Source organism: Theropithecus gelada, chromosome 6 (genome assembly GCF_003255815.1).
Source record: "Theropithecus gelada isolate Dixy chromosome 6, Tgel_1.0, whole genome shotgun sequence".
NCBI lineage: Eukaryota > Metazoa > Chordata > Mammalia > Primates > Cercopithecidae > Theropithecus > Theropithecus gelada.
Window position 1 is genome coordinate 62,688,623 of NC_037673.1, and position 16,371 is coordinate 62,704,993.

The 16,371-nt window shown below is 36.9% G+C and overlaps 1 protein-coding gene across 1 annotated transcript in view; it reads right to left on the reverse strand.

The window, feature by feature from the left end:
* Positions 1-10,671, reverse strand: part of ADAMTS6 (ADAM metallopeptidase with thrombospondin type 1 motif 6) — a 326,707-nt gene extending 316,036 nt beyond the window's left edge. Inside the window, exons 1-2 of the mRNA XM_025388157.1 lie at positions 10,094-10,671; positions 2,229-2,603 (exon numbers count right to left, since the gene is read on the reverse strand). Of these exons, the coding sequence (XP_025243942.1) occupies positions 2,229-2,325 (97 nt within the window). The 5' untranslated portion in view covers positions 2,326-2,603; positions 10,094-10,671. The remainder of the gene's footprint in view (positions 1-2,228; positions 2,604-10,093) is intronic.
* Positions 10,672-16,371: the final 5,700 nt, after the last annotated feature.

Below are 16,371 nucleotides of genomic sequence, written 5' to 3' on the forward strand. Positions count from 1 at the left end.
TTTTAAAACATGGATCCTAAGAGCTAAATTCTGTAATATGAAAATTTTACATTGAAATAAAAAATAATGAAAAGCACACATATGTAAAAGAAAAGACTTTAGCTCAGATAGAATCTGTTTTTGAAAGTTATCCAAAAAAGAATCTCTATAGCCTTGTAGAAATTATTATTTTTTAAGAAATCATCACACGGTGAAACTCCGTCTCTACTAAAAATACAAAAAATTATCTGGGCGTTGTGGCACACGCCTGTAGTCCCAGCTACTCTGGAGGCTGAGGCAGGAGAATCGCCTGAACCTGGGAGGCAGAGGTTGCAGTGAGCCGAGATTGCGCCACTGCACTCCAGCCTGGACGACAGAGCAAGACTCCGTCTCAAAAAAAAAAAAAAAAAAAAAAAAAAAAAAAAAAAAAAAAAAAAAAAATCGGCAATAGGAATGTAAAATGCTGTAGCCACTTTGAAAAACAGCCTGACAATTCCTCAAAATTTTAAACATGGAGGTAATCATATGATCCAGCAATTCTCCTATCAGGTATGTACACAATAGAAATGAAAATTCATATTCATATAAAAATTTAGATGTGAATGCTCTTACCAGCATTATTCATCATACTCAAAAAGGGGAATTAAACCAAATTTCCATCAACTGATGAATAAACAAAATGTAGTATATACACACAATGGAATATTATTTTACAATAAAAAGGAATGCAGTACTGGTACATGCTATGACATGAATGAACCTTCATAACAACTGTCTTCATAATCAAACATTTTATGTCTTCATTATCTAACATTTAAAACATTATGCTAAGTAAAACAGCAAGTCACAAAATGCCACACATCATTACATTTATATGAAATATCCAGAATAGGAAAATCTCTACAGACAGAAGGCTTAGAGGTTGCCTACAGCTGGGGGTGAAAGCTGGTTTGGAGAGAATTTGGGAGTGACCACTAAGAAGTATAGGCTTCTTTTTGGAGTGATGAAAATGTTCTAAAATTGATTATGTTGGCGATGACACTAGTGCCAAAAAATAAAATAAGATAAAATAAAATAAAATAAAATAAAATAGGTTATTGTGATGGCTGTACAATGCTGAAAATACTAAAAACCACTGAATTTATATACCTTAAATGGGTGAATTACATGGTACGTGTAGTAATATCTCAATAAAGCTATTTTAAAAACAGCTTGACTAAAATTTCAGATAACTTTTAGACATATTTTCCTCATTTAGATGTACTAAATATTATCCACCTACCTTCTTAGCCATACCTTCTTTCAGCTAGATTTACCACTAAGGGAAACCAAATGTCTGCTTATTTGCCTCAGTATCTACATATGGAGTTTACCCACTAATATAAACTCCCATAAAACCATAACCAAATGGTAAATAAATTAAAAGACAGTGTTTATTTCACTTCTTATAAATAGAGTTCATACTAAATGTCACGGCTTCATTGATTTACTCAAAGCCACACTTTTTAACACGGACTTCTAGACACATACATCAATCTGTAATAGTCTTGAAAATCTGGTTCATTGGCACCAAAAAATTATCTGTTACTATGTATTCATGGGAGGGAAATCCAAAAGGTATGCCTTTCAATAATTCTATACGGACTGGACTGGTCCATGGAAAGCAAAATGACATTTACTCCTGGGCCTGCTTTATTAAGATCATTTCTATGATATAAGGCTCAATTCTATAGATTAAAATTATAAAGATTAGAACATGAAAAGCTGCACTTCTTACAGTTCTCACTCTTATACTCAGATTCTAGTCTTTAGATCAGAATTCTTAGGTTTGGAAAAGTATTTTTTCACAAAGGGTCCATATTAAAAGGGTCCTGTATCATAATTTATCTGGTTTCTTCTTCCACAGTATAAATGTTTGGATTTTTTTGAACATGTCCTTGCCCAAAAACTCTAGTCATGAACAAGCTTATTAAAGTTTAAGTCTCAGAAGAACAAGGCCTGGGGTCTATCATTTTCCAAGAAAGACCAGTCAACTCTAAAATCCACTAGATGTTAAATACTAGTAGGACAAGTTAAACGACGCATAGCCCTTAACATTTATGAAACGAGCACCGAATTGACACAGTGGGACTCTATTCCTATCACTACATATCCCAAAAAAAACTATCCACCCAAACTAAATATGCAGAATCTTTTCTTGTCCAATTAATAGCAATATTTTGTGTCAGTTTCAAAAGCAAGAATCCTACCTTGAGAACTGTATGAAAGCCTGTGGTCACTATGAAATTCCGATGAAGCCATGATGAGGCTCAAAATCCAGGTCAACGTCTTCCACAAAATTTCCATAATTTAGAAAACTGGATGATTTTTTTGAGGGCTACCTATGTGCTAAAGAGTCAATACCATACCAAAATCGAAGCATAACAATTTTATTTCTTTAAAACTTCTTGTAAATTAGTTATTGGATGTTCCACTGTTTAAGAGGCACTTTTATCCAACATCCTGCACTTTCTTCTATATCTGGATTCATTTTCTCAATCCAAAATGAAAAAATAATGATGGTAAAAGTTTTCATAAGCAAAGCATTAGGCTGATTAGTTACTAAAGTATGGCCATTTTTTAACCTAGAAAAAAAAAAATTTAAGTTAACTGAAAAATATCCAGAATGGAAAAATCCAAGTCCTATATAGTACTGAATCCTTGCCAAAAGACGTAACTACAAAATAATATAGTTAAATTAGACCATTGTTACTCTTTGTAGTCTAAATAAACATTCACAAGATTAGACACAGAATTAGAGACCTCAATGGTTATCAGCATAATGCCAGAGCTACTTAATAATCAAATAAGGAATCTAAAGACAAATCATAATTCTTTTTAAAAAACTTTGAAGATAACAATGATGGGCAGTGAGTTAACTTCCTTTTGATAAAATAAAGTCAGCTGACTTCACTACCTCAGTTCATTATATGTAAGTGACAAACAATATGTGATCCCATTCCATAACATGCCTTTTAAACACACTCATATCCAGATATTGTGTTGCTTTATAAGGCACCTATCATTTTTTTTCTGACAAAGTAGATCTACAAATACAGTGACATTTAGCAGCCATCTGTGAACACTAAGACAGTATCAGAAACTAAACTTCTAAAAAGTTGAACTATATGTACCATAACCCTTGACTTTACTTGGAAGTCTTATGTGACTTACAAGGCAACTCATGAGTCAATTTCAACTCTCTGGAATGTAACTTAAAAGAAATTTTAAAAACTTCATTTCAAGTATTACAACAGATTTCAAGTACTATCTCATGTACTTTACTTTCAACTAACAACCTCACTCAGAGTCTTCATTCACACTTGATACAGAATAGCATATTTGGCTGCCTGATTTCCCAGGATACAGCAGATCAGAAGAAGAAAATAACTAAGAGACTAAAAACTAGCCATAAACAGCAAAACTGTGACCCAAAAAAACGATAAAAAACTAAAATGTAGTTTAAGAACCCCAAAGTAATATAGTTTGGGGTAGAGGCAAATGGGTCTTACATAGTTTAACAGTTCCTATTGTATGTACAACTGTGTTATATAGTTCAATATCTGACATTCATAATACTATGCCTGAGTCCAAAATAAGAAGATAAATGCTTTTAATAAGATACGTTACTGTTAGTAAGTTAGGAAAGTACACAAAAGATATTAGAAAGATTTTCATTCCAAATCCCTAATACATAAAATTTTCACATACTAAATACTTAATATATATTTGTTGGTTGAAAAAAATGGATGAGTAAAAGAATGAATAAATGAATAGTGGTTAAAATAAAATCACTTTAGGCATATAAAAAGTATTTGTAGTTACCTGTAAAATTAACTTATGTGAAACACTTCATTCCCTGCGGTGCTAGAAATATTGGTACATACAACATATAAAACAACAACAGCCATTTAAAATTCCTTACATCTGTCTCTACAAGTTATTAAACTGCTAAGCCTTGGAAAAGCTAATTCATTAATCAATAAATATTGTCCTACTATGTTAAAAAGATGATGTTATAACAACATCAGAATACAGAAAAGGATTAAGGGAAACAGAAAAGATTAAGATTCAATCCTTGCCCTTGGGGAGCTCATAATCTAAACAACAAGGAAAAGTGTAAGGCAGACTGACAAATGCCATGACAAGGTTGTGCAAAGTTGTTGTGGGAGATCAGATGAGGGAGATAACTTCTGGGTCAGAGAAGAATTGATCAAGGAATGTTTATGGAAAAAGCAGCATTTCAGACAGATCCTGGAAGACGAATATAATTTTACAAATCAAATTGCTGAAGGTAATCATTACAAATAGAAGAAATGCATTCCACAAAGTCTAGATAACCAGAAAAAAAAAATGGGAAATAGTAAACAATATTAGTAATAATAGCAATAGCAAATTTTGTTCCTGTGGAAAAAAAAAATAACAGGTAATAACCAGAAAGGTAGTTTAAGATCAGACCAAAAATAAAAAACTTTAAATATATATTGCTTCTTTTAATCTCCAAAACAATCTTGTGAAGTAAATATACTCTGCCCCTGTGGTAGAATAGACTCTGATAAGCCCATAATAATAATAATGGCTTCCTCATATCCATTCCCTTGTTCCCCTCCTCTTAATTTGATTCTAACCAATAGAATATCTCAACTTTGAGGGGATATCACTTCATTATTACATACAAAAGATTCTGACTTCCATCCTGCCAGCCACATCTTTCCCTAATTGGTTTAGATGAAGCAAGCTGTCATTTGGTGAGGCCCACATTGAAGAAACTGAGAGCAGCCTCTGATATCACTAACAAGGAACTAAGGCCCTCAGTCCAACAGTATGCAAGAAACTAAATCCTATTCAGTAATAAGTGAGCTTAGAAACAGGTTCTTCCCCAGTCAAGCCTTCTGTAAAGACCCTAGTCCTTGGCAACACTTTGTAGCCTCGTGAGATACACTAAAGCTGAGGACACAACCCCTAGATTCCTGACCCAGAGAAACTGTGTGATAATAAATGTGTATTGTTTTAACTCACTAAGTTTGTGGTAATTTGTTACACAGCAATTGATTACTAATACAGCCACCAATTCACAAATAAACTGAAGCTCACTGGTCAGATAGGTATCAAACAGTAGAGCCCAGATTCACACAAGGCTGTCTGATTCTAAAGTCTAAATTCTTTGTATTACATCACACTTTCAGTTTAAGGCACTCAAATTTAAACAGTCAATAGCAGTTAATAACAACCAATGTCAAATAAGATTTTTTTTTTTTTATTCGAGATGGAGTCTCACTCTTGTTGCCCAGGCTAGAGTGCAGTGGCACGATCTTGGCTCATTGCAACCTCCGCCTCCCAGGTTCAAGTGATTCTCCTGCCTCAGCCTCCTGAGTAGCTGGGATTATAGGTGCATGCCACCATGCCCAGCTGATTTTTTTTATTTTTTATTTTTTATTTTTTTAGTAGAGGCGGGGATTCACCGTGTTAGCCAGGATGGTCTTGATCTCCTGACCTCCTGATCCGCCCGCCTTGGCCTCCCAAAGTGCTGGGATTACAGGCATGAGCCACTGCGCCCGGCCAAGATATTTATAAATGGTATTGTTTAGTTAATGTGAATAGTTTTTAACAACTTCACATACAGTCATTGTTTCTTCTCGAAATTACTTCTACACTAATTTAGGCAAGATACCAGGTACTATATATCCTTTCTCAGGTAAAAATTTTTAGAGAGATTAAGTTATACCATTATTCAATAACAGCAATAAAAAGAATTCCATTATCTTGGTTTCCAACCTACTTAAATACAGTTTCCATACTCTAAACCTTCCCATGTAATTTTAAAATTATAATTGTTGCCTCATGAACAACATTCATTCTCATTGTTTTAATTTTTTTAAATCACTGGAGTGTTCTGAGTAATAAAATCTGACATTAAATGAGTCCCTCATATAGTTTAGGTTATAATCGTCCTTTAAAGAACATATACTTAACACATTTGAGTTAATTTTCTAGCAATGGAGATAGATTTGATTAAATCATTCATCCCTATTTTTCTGGGTTTTGAAACTACTGAGAAACTTACAATACAGTTGACTGGATTTAGGGAGTAACTATTTTTCCCTCTTGAGAAATGTCCTGCTCTTTTTGTAAATTGTTACAGTTTCATAACCTTCACTCTTACTTATTCTCCTGTAAATGCCCAAGTTAACTAAGCCAGTAGCATTGAGAAAAAAAAGTAATACCTATTTGGCCAGAAGTAGACTACCGTATGATTTAAAGATTTGCAGTAAAAAAGGCATTGGTGCATAGTTGAAAAAGCAGGAGCTTTGAAGTTAAACAAACCAGTTATAGTCTTGGTTCCAACACTAGTTACAATAACTGGCATGTGAGTTTCTTTTTCCTTTATCGCTCCCTTGCTCTCTCTCTTTTTTTTTTTTTTTTTTTTTGGCCTCCAGTGCTCAGTGAAGAAACTTAACATTAAGTAAATTAGTCTAGATAGAATTCAACTAGAATTGGCCAGGCATGGTGGCTCATATCTATAATCCCAGCACTTTGGGAGGCCGAGACAGGCAGATCACCCAAGGTCAGGAGTTTGAGACCAGCCTGGTCCACATTTCAAAACCTTGAATATACTAAAAATACAAAATTAGCCAGGCGTGGTGGTGCGTACCTGTAATCCCAGCTACTCAGGGAGCTGAGGCAAGAGAATCACCTGATCATGGGAGGTGGAGGCTGCAGTGAGCCAAGATTGCACCACTGCACTCCAGCCTGGGTGACAGAGTGAGGCTCGGTCTCAAAAACAAAAAACAAAAAAAAAAAGAATTTAACTAAAATCAACACAACTAACAAATCTAATGACTCTTAGTCCCCTACAAAATAAAAGTGAATGAGTTAACCCACTTTCTGACACCTGGTGGGGAGGTTAATCTGGACACCATAAATATGTAGAGCCTGTGACTTTTCCAGATATAGTTTACAAAGTTCAAACTAACATTAAAATACTAAAGAGTTGTCCAAAAATTACAATGCATTGACCTTTTAAATTGTATAGCAGAAACATCATTATGTTGTGGAAAGCACAAAGGCTTTGAGTCCTGGCCTGACCCCCAGTTACTTAACCTCTCTGTATCTGCTTTCTCATCTATAAAACTATGATACTGATGTCTATCTCACAAAGACTTGTTAAGAGATTAGATTACATATGATGTAAAGTGTCTCTGTACTTCACTTTAAGCTAAATAATATTAGCCCTCCTTCATTATCTAACATCACTTTTCAAAGGCCTTCCTTCAAAAATAGTTTCATGTTCCTCTTTCCCTCATAAATGTGAAATAAGTTAGATATGATGATGGAGTCAATCAACTAGTTACATCGTCTTTTACAGCAAGGAATAAAGAACTTCGGTCTTGATAATGATACTTATAACTACTTTAAATTTGAAAACAGAACCAAAACATCCATTTCACTTTGATTTCACGTATGCTTTTTTCCCTAACACAAATGCACCAGGCAGTAAAGTGATCATTTACCTGCTTCCATGGATCAAAGCTACACTACCTAAGAAGAAAAAAGATCACACAACTTGCACTATAGTGATTTCCTCAGTAGTCTGCTCTGGTTGGAGGGTATTACTTGTCTTTTTTCCTCTATCATCTTTACTTCCCACTCAAGTGATCTGGGAGTAGCCAAGGTAATAATTTCCTCTTGTGAACTATTATTATGAAGCTAAAGAACATGTATAACGTTCTTCTCAACTTCTTTCATCCATCTTAACTCTGGTTATTTATTTAAGGCTGATTTGATCTCCATGGAAGAAACAACAATACCATGCTCGTTTCAGGTATTTAAATTTTATATATGAAAATTAACTTCTGTCATTTTCCATTTATTCTCTCAACAAATATTTATTATCACCTACCATATGCTAAGGACACAATTAGGCTCTAAGTATAAAGGTTTCTAGGTCATTTATAAAATTTGTGAGATTGGTTTCCAAGGAAAGGTGAAACTAAACACATAAATTACCCAAAACATATCTATCAAGAAAAGCAAACGAGCTAAAAGCAAAAACACAATCCATGATTTATAAAACTCAAGCCCTAAATTACATGTAGTCTCACACTTTTTTCCAGATAGCAAGTAAATACACATTATCTGTATTAGAAGTTTTTTCTCTTGAGGTTAGCTTGATAATCAACCATGATTTTTGGCAGAAGCAAGAGAGCTATCCACCTCTTGCCCTCTTTTTCTCCCCACTACCCCCAACACATATTCCAAATATGTTGTTAACTAACTCTCAATATGGTAACTCCCTTCATTCACTCACTAAAGTCACAAACTTGATAAGATTTGGCATAAAGACCCATCCTAGTAACTACTAGTGGTTACTAAGGAAAGAAAGAGGAAGTGCTAAGAGTAGACCAGAGTAGGAATTAATCTTACAGGTATTGGAATCAGACATGAGGAATATTACAGTATTTTAAGTCTTGAGGCTAGAAGTTTTTCTTCTTGGGAATCACAAAAATATTAAGACCACTACACAGATTTCATTTGCAGCCATTTGTGGCAAATGTTGTGGCAAATGAATGAATTTGACTTGTTTGAAATCAATGTATTTGCCTCTAAATGCTATTCTTCAAAAATTCAAAACACTAATGATCACATTTAAGCACAAAATTAACATAAACTAGACTGCAGCTACCACTTTGCTGCAACACAAGAAAACAATTATCTCCAAAATTAATTTTCTTAATTTCTTTCAACTACACCAAGTTTTTGTTACATTTCTTTTCCTGTCATGAATTCTGAAAACTGTCATTCCCACATCTAAACATTTCAGTCTAATTAACAAAAACTAAAAAAGAAAGAAAAAAGAACAGAAAATTAGTCCACGACATCTGAACATAAAAAGAATATGCTGAAAATCACACTCAAGTGTCTTTTTTAAAGTTCCAAGCAATGGTTCAGTTTCCCTTTTTCTCTCTGCTCTGCACACCCTCACCTCCCCCCGTCCCCACCATTCCACTTCGCCCAGACAGAGGGTAACAGTCTGAGCTGCCCTGGTTGAGTTGATCCTAAAGTTAACATTCAGCAGCCCATTTCCAGACAGCAGCGCTAAATCTATTTGGATAAAACGCGTGTGACCCAGACAGTTGGCATCTGGCCCAAACGCGTTGCACCGGCAGCTCAAATAAAAACAAGAGTAAGAAACTCACTCTCTTGTTCCCTCTCAGTGCGCTTTCTCAATCTCTCGCTCACTTTTCCTCTAGTACAAGGAAAGAAAGCATCAAAGACAGGAATTGCAGCACATATTATCAGAAAGAGGCTTTCCAATACCCCATTCTCGCACTCTAGCTCTCCCTCCTCAATCCCTGAACTTTGGTCCCATACACCATATATACAGACATACCCCGATAAACAAGGCTCCGGAGGGTTATGAGTCTAGCACGTCCCAAGTGGCCAAAAGTAAATCAAAAACACACGCTTCCATCTCTTTGATTAGCCTATTAAGAGCTTAACATGTCCTAGAGCATCGGGGCTACAGCTAGCACATTAATGCTACCCTCTGAGTCCAAGCATAAAATATGCACTTGTCTGAAGACTTACGACACTGACATGAAACTACAAAATGCAGAAGACTTTTCTTTAAGAAAACTGGAAATCAATTTAAAACACACATCATTATTACCTTCCGGATTACTATTTGGTGATCAGTTAAAAGATTACAATAATCATAATCAAGTCCACTTCACAAAACATGTATTGTATATTCATAAAATAAACGTATTTTTTGCATCATAAAATAATTGCAAGTCCCAGAATTCTACAACCCCCGACAAGTCTGGAGTTAAAAAGATATCTATTTGTAAAATGAGTTCAGTCAAGCTCACTCATTGCCATTTAAAAAAAAAAAGAAAAAGAAAAAAAAAAAAACCCAAAACACACACACAGAAAAAAAGTTTTCTAAGCGTTATTTGGAAGACAAGCAAAGCACAAGTTGTTGGTTTAAAAAGGAAAAAAAAAAAAAAAAAAAAAAAAAAAAAAAAAAAAAAAAAAAAAAAAGCTTCATTGAATATTGTTAAGTCTTCCTTACCGTTTTCATCTTCAAATTCTGATAAAAAGTAAGTTTCAGACAATAGAGATTGCACTGGACGACTCACGTACTCCCTCTCTTCTCTAACTTTTTTTAATTTTTTTTTTTTTTAAATTTTTTGCCCCCCTTTGCAAAGCCACACCAGCCAGTTATTCTGCAGCCAGAATAAAACCCTATGGTCTGGCTAACCCGGGCTTTAGAGAACTGACTTTCCGATTTGGCAGAATAAGAGATGCCTTCAATACATCTAGGCTATCACTCTGAGATGCTGCCTTTGCAAACCCCCTTTCTCTCCCTCCCCACCCCCCAAAAAAGGAAAGGAAAAGAAAGAAAAGACGGGAAAAAAGACTTATTGGGGGTGGAAGTGGTGCCCTGTCTTCCTGGAAAGCTTAGTGCCTTTGCTATGCAAATAACATGTGCAGAGCATCAAAAGGTATCAGGAGAAAAGAAGACAAGAGGAGCAGGAAGGGCAGCAAAGTTTTGTTGAAGTAGCCCTAGATCTCACTACCGGCCCCCAGCCAACTTGAATTGCAGCAGGAGAAAATTTTGGCAGCTTTTCCTCGGAGGCAGAGCACACTGACGTCAGTCTGCAGATGTGCCTGGGCTGCGTCGGGTGCGCATGTGTCCTGGGTCGTCACGTGGAGGGGGAGGGGAGGTAGAGGTACAATCAGGGTAACCAACTACCAGCCATTCAGAAGGGCTTAAACAATGTCAACTTTTCCACACTGTGAATGAGAGAAATTCTGGCCTCTCTAACCTCTCTCCTATCTCACTCCGCCTCTTTTCCTCCTCCTCCTCTAAACTCTTAGAAATTCTAGCCTGGTTTGCTATTAGTTGTTTCTTGGAAAAATGAAGGGGGAGGGAGAAGGATGAATGACTTTAGATGGACTAATGTCACTGTTAAGATCTCTGGTGTCATTCTCTGTGTAATTTTATTTTTGAACTCCACACAATCAAAATGTTAAAACTTGCACGTAAACAGTGCCTGTGAGGAAACTTAAAGCTTAGATTCGTGGAGCAGGCAGACATCAAGCCTCAGTAGCTACAAGTGTACAAAATGCCTGTGTTTTATACATACTTCAGCAAGTATGGTTAGCACCAAAAGGAAAAGTAAACTAAAGTAAACTAATACCAGCACATTTTCCATCTGATTATCGACTTCAGGTTATGTGGAGCTTTAAAAGAGAAAGAAAAAAAAAGTAGGGGAGGAGGGAGCGGGGGAAGAGAGAAGCTTGCATTATTTCCAGATGAGGGTGAGACTGGATGGTGTTTTAAAGTGCAACCGGGAAAAACCACAAGTGCAGTGTATTTTTTTAAAGTCAGTTCATTGAATGAAACTTCAATGATGCCCAAATGAAAATAAATCCGAAATAGGACCTCCCTCCCACCACCCCCCACCAAAAAAAGGGGGGGGGGGAACAGGAACCCTGCTGCGATCTCAAGATAAACAAACAAAACCTCAAAACTGGTTCTTCAAGCTTCCCAAGCCCACCCTCCCTCCCCCCTACACACCAGCTGCCAGTCCAGACTTTAAGGATAAAATACCGCTACAATGTAGCACTTTCACTTTCATTTGCTGAGAGAAACCTGCCACTGGGGAGAAAATGCCCAATGTTTTCCATGTCCTAAGCAAGCAAACAAAGTCTGGCAAATACATCGGAAACAGGAAAAAATGTGAAAATAGCTCAGGACAAATGTTGCCTTTCAACGGTGTAATCTGCTGCATCATTTATCTGTCTCTACCATTGAGTGTAGAATAGGGAGCTGTTTAAGAGTTTCCGAGGTTGGGGGCAGGGGAAAATTGACGCCTTGAAATTCCAGTCCTTAGTTAATGCCAAGTCGATTTCCGATGGCCAGAACCAGAAAGGAGAACTGGACCAGGGGGAAGGGAGTAGGATGATCTTTCCGAACACCGGCTCTTAAATTTCAAGCTTCTGCTAACATTATTGCCCATTTGATTTTTTTTTTTTTTCCTTCCTACGCCGGAGGTAGTAGGTGTAATTCTTCTGGTGAATCTATGAATAGTTGGCTAAAAGGAGGCATGAATCAGACCGAGAACGTCCAAGAATACAGTTATTTCAATTCTTCTTCAAGGGTTGAAAGTGTCCGGAAAGCATCTGTCCACAGTCAATAGTCCTCATCCTGACGTTAATCAGTAGTATTTGGCTAAATGCCATTTAAAATGTAGAAATCTGTTCAATAGTTGGCCTTGAGTTTTAAATAAAGATGATTCATATGTATGTATGTATGTGTGTGTATTTGTATGTGTGCATATGTGTGTACATATATGTGAAATACATGAGGTAGCAAAATATAGCAAGAATTGTAAACACCAAAAATAAGAAAAGTAGGCATCAAATGACTATTTAAATAGTTTTGAACCTTAACCTTCCTTAATTTTTCCAGTACTGGCAGTAAATAGGGACAGCCAGTACACACACAAAAAATAAAGGTATGAGCAATAAACATCTATGTAAGCTCTCTGAAAAGATTTTACCCTCAACTAAGATAAACTGCCCTACAAAGTAGCAGCTTGTAGAGGAGCTTACTTAGTGGGAGTGGACTTTGGCTAATTACTTATTCAAAGAGTGCCATCCTGTGTCTAAACAGAGTAATGAAACTTTTCCAGCAGATTCTGTCTCCAAGTGATTGGGTCAAGAATACTCTGAAAAACTGGTGAAAATTGATTAGGGTGGGAAATGGCGAATTGTCAATTTAACTTTATATATGTGTATATATATATGTGTTTGTGTAAATATTTTAACTGCATTGCAGAAAATTTCAAACATATATCAAAAAAAAAAAACAAAAAACAGTATAATGGACACTCATGGCAGCCATCATCCAGTTTCAAGTGTTCAAGTGTGACCAACTTTGTTTCATCTATTATGTATTCCCATTAGTTGTTCCATCAACCCTACTGTATGAAGTCAACCTCGGATATCATTTCATTGCATCCATTAAGTATTTCCCTGTATTTCTAAAATAAAAGGACTAAAAAATAAATACACACCACTATTATTCTTAAAACATCAGTAACTCTTTTCTTAAAACATCAGGTACTCTTTCATGTCATCAAATATTGTACTCAGCTGTCCCAATTGCAAAAAGGGCTTTAAAAAATGCCTCTTTTATTAGAATCAAGATCCATACATTGCAATGGCTTGATCTCTTTTTAAATAAACTTTTAATTGAAGTAAAATATTCATGCAGAAAAATGCATAAATAATTATATAGTTTGATGACAAGTGTTCAGTCTAATGAATTTTCACAAGTGAACTGTCCCGTGTAACCGCCATTCTCTGAAGTCTCTTTTAAATTTTTATTTTATTATCTATTTACTTACTTAAATTGACTAATAAATATATATATATATATTAGCTGAGACTACAGGCATGAACCACCATCCCCAGCTAAGTTTTTGTTGTTGTTGTTGTTGTTGTTTTGAGACGGAGTCTCGCTCTGTCTCCCAGGCTGGAGTGCAGTGGCATGATCTCGGCTCACTGCAAGCTCTGCCTCCCAGGTTGACCCCGTTCTCCCGCCTCAGCCTCCAGAGTAGCTGGGACTACAGGCGCCCGCCACCACGCCCGGCTAATTTTTTGTATTTTTAGTAGAGACAGGGTTTCACCGTGTTAGCCAGGATGGTCTCAATCTCCTGACCTCGTGATCCGTCTGTCTGGGCCTCCCAAAGTGCTGGGATTACAGGTATATCTTACCATTTTAATACAAGATATTTAAATTAATAAGATATTTAAATACAAGATATTTAAATATAAATTTAAATATAAATATCTTGTATTTAACACTTCTGTTACCATGGAAATGTATGTACTATACCCATCCATTTTTTTCTTCATAAACTAATCACTGAAAGAATTTTAGTTGCAATAAAAATTCTTGAAAATTATTATAGAGACCAATTTTTTTCTCTTTCAAAACTTTTCCCTCCAGCTTTTCTTTTCCTTCTTCGTTTAATTAAGAAATGAAGATTGGGCCGGGTGTGGTGGCTCACGCCTGTAATCCCAGCACTTTGGGAGGCCGAGGCGGGCGGATCATGAGGTCAGGAGATCGAGACCACGGTGAAGCCCCATCTCTACTAAAAACACAAAAACTTAGCCGGGCGTGGTGGCAGGCGCCTGAAGTCCCAGCTACTCGGGAGGCTGAGGCAGGAGAATGGCGTGAACTCGGGAGGTGGAGCTTGCAGTGAGCCAAGATTGCGCCACTGCACTCCAGCCTGGGCGACAGAGCGAGACTCCCTCTCAAAAAAAAAAAAAAGAAGAAAGAAATGAAGATTATGGGCAGAATAGAGTTGACAGGAAACTCCTTAGTCACATCTTAAAAAAAAAAAAGCTAGTAGTCTTTAGAAAACTAATATACTTAAGTGAACCCCATTCAGGAAACCAGAGATGAAATAAATGGAAACTGGGGAGGGAAGAAATTTGTTTATATGTATATATTTCATAAACCAAAAAACAGAAGCTATATTAGTCAGGTTTCTCTACAGGGACAGAACTAATAGGATAGATGTATATATGAAGGGGAGTTTATTAAGTATTGACTCACACGATCATAAGGTGAAGTTCCACAATAGGCCATCTGCGAGCTGAGAAGCAAGGACACCAGTCCAAGTCCCAAAACCTCAAAAATAGAGAAGCTGACAGTGTAGTCTTCAGTCTATGACCAAAGGCCCAAGGGCCCCTGGCAAACTACTGGTATAGGTCCAAGAGTCCAAAAGCTGAAGAACTTGGAGTCCGATGTTTGAGGGCGGGAAGCATCCAGCACAGGAGAAAGATGAGGCTGGAAGACTCAGTCAGTCTAGTACTTCCACGTTCTTTTGCCTGCTTTTATTCTAGCCATGCTGGCAGCTGATTAGATTGTGCCCACCCAGCTTGAGGGTGGGTCCTCCTCTCCCAGTCTGCTGACTCAAATGTTAATCTCCTTTGGCAACACCCTCACAGACACATCCAGGAACAATACTTTGCTTCCTTCAATTCAATCAAGTTGACACTCAACATTAACCATCAGAAGTCTACCTTTTGCCAACTGGAACTCATACACATCTCCTGAAATCATACATAATCTTCAAATAAAGACAATAATAATAAGGTCATAATTATGCTTAACATAATACAGCTATCTCTATCCTTCGTAAAACCGGAAGCACACTAATCCTTTAACTGCTATTACATAAAGTTGCCACTTAAATGCTGATATGAAGTCAATAAATTTTATGCCACACAATAAAGGAAAAAGGAAAATGAAGATATTTTCTTAGTACAACTGTATACATGTATAAACATGTTCTTAATAAAATAAGGAGGAAATACTCATGAGAATTATAGTCCTTGTTTCTACAACTGGTAACAGTGGTCATAGCTGGTACTGATGACAACCTTCTTCTACTACTCATTCTGTATTCCGTGTGCCTTCAGCAAGCACCTCAGCAGATCGTGGTTTTCTACCTGGTAGAGTAACCCAAACCTTCATTCTGGAAGGGTCTGGGTCATTTTTAGTCCTGCTTAGATTGGGTTGTTGTAGTTTCCCATTGACCTTAATCACAGGGCATGGTAATACTAAGAGAGGTCCTAAGGGATCTCCTGTATTCCACACATACTCTTCCTTACCTCCATTAGGTAAGGAAGAGTAGACTGATTTCAAGATGAGTAGTAGACTGATTTCATCTTGATAGTCTGGGTCAATCACCCCAGGCAACACTGTAACTCCCTTCTTAGCCTGTTGACTTAAAGGTAGGAGGAGCCCAAAGTGTCTGGTTGGTAATATTAACTTCCAGTTTAATGGAATCATTGTTGTGTCTTCTGGTGGCAGCACCCTCCACTCTGGACCTAAGACCTTTAGGCCAGCAAAATGTAATGTCGTGGGAATAGGAAGCAAAAATTTTTCTAATGGGCCCCTAGGGGTGATGGTGAGTGGTGCCACTTCCACTTCCTTGATTCCTGCACCCGTGAATCCTGGCTATGGGAGAAACTGTACCTTATATTGGACACTGATTCAGAACATACACAGCCTTCTGGAGAACTCTGCACCAGCCCTGCGAAGTACTGTCACCTAGTTGGTGTTGTAATTGTGACTTCAAAAGGCCATTCCACTGTTCTATCAATTCAGCTGCTTCAAAATGATAAGGAGAAGGCCAGTGAATTCCAAGAGCATGAACATACTGCCGCACTTTAGCTGTAAAGTATGTGCCTTGGTCAGAGGCAATGCTATACAGAATACCATGATGGTGGACAAGGCATTCCATGCAGGATAGGCAAACCCAT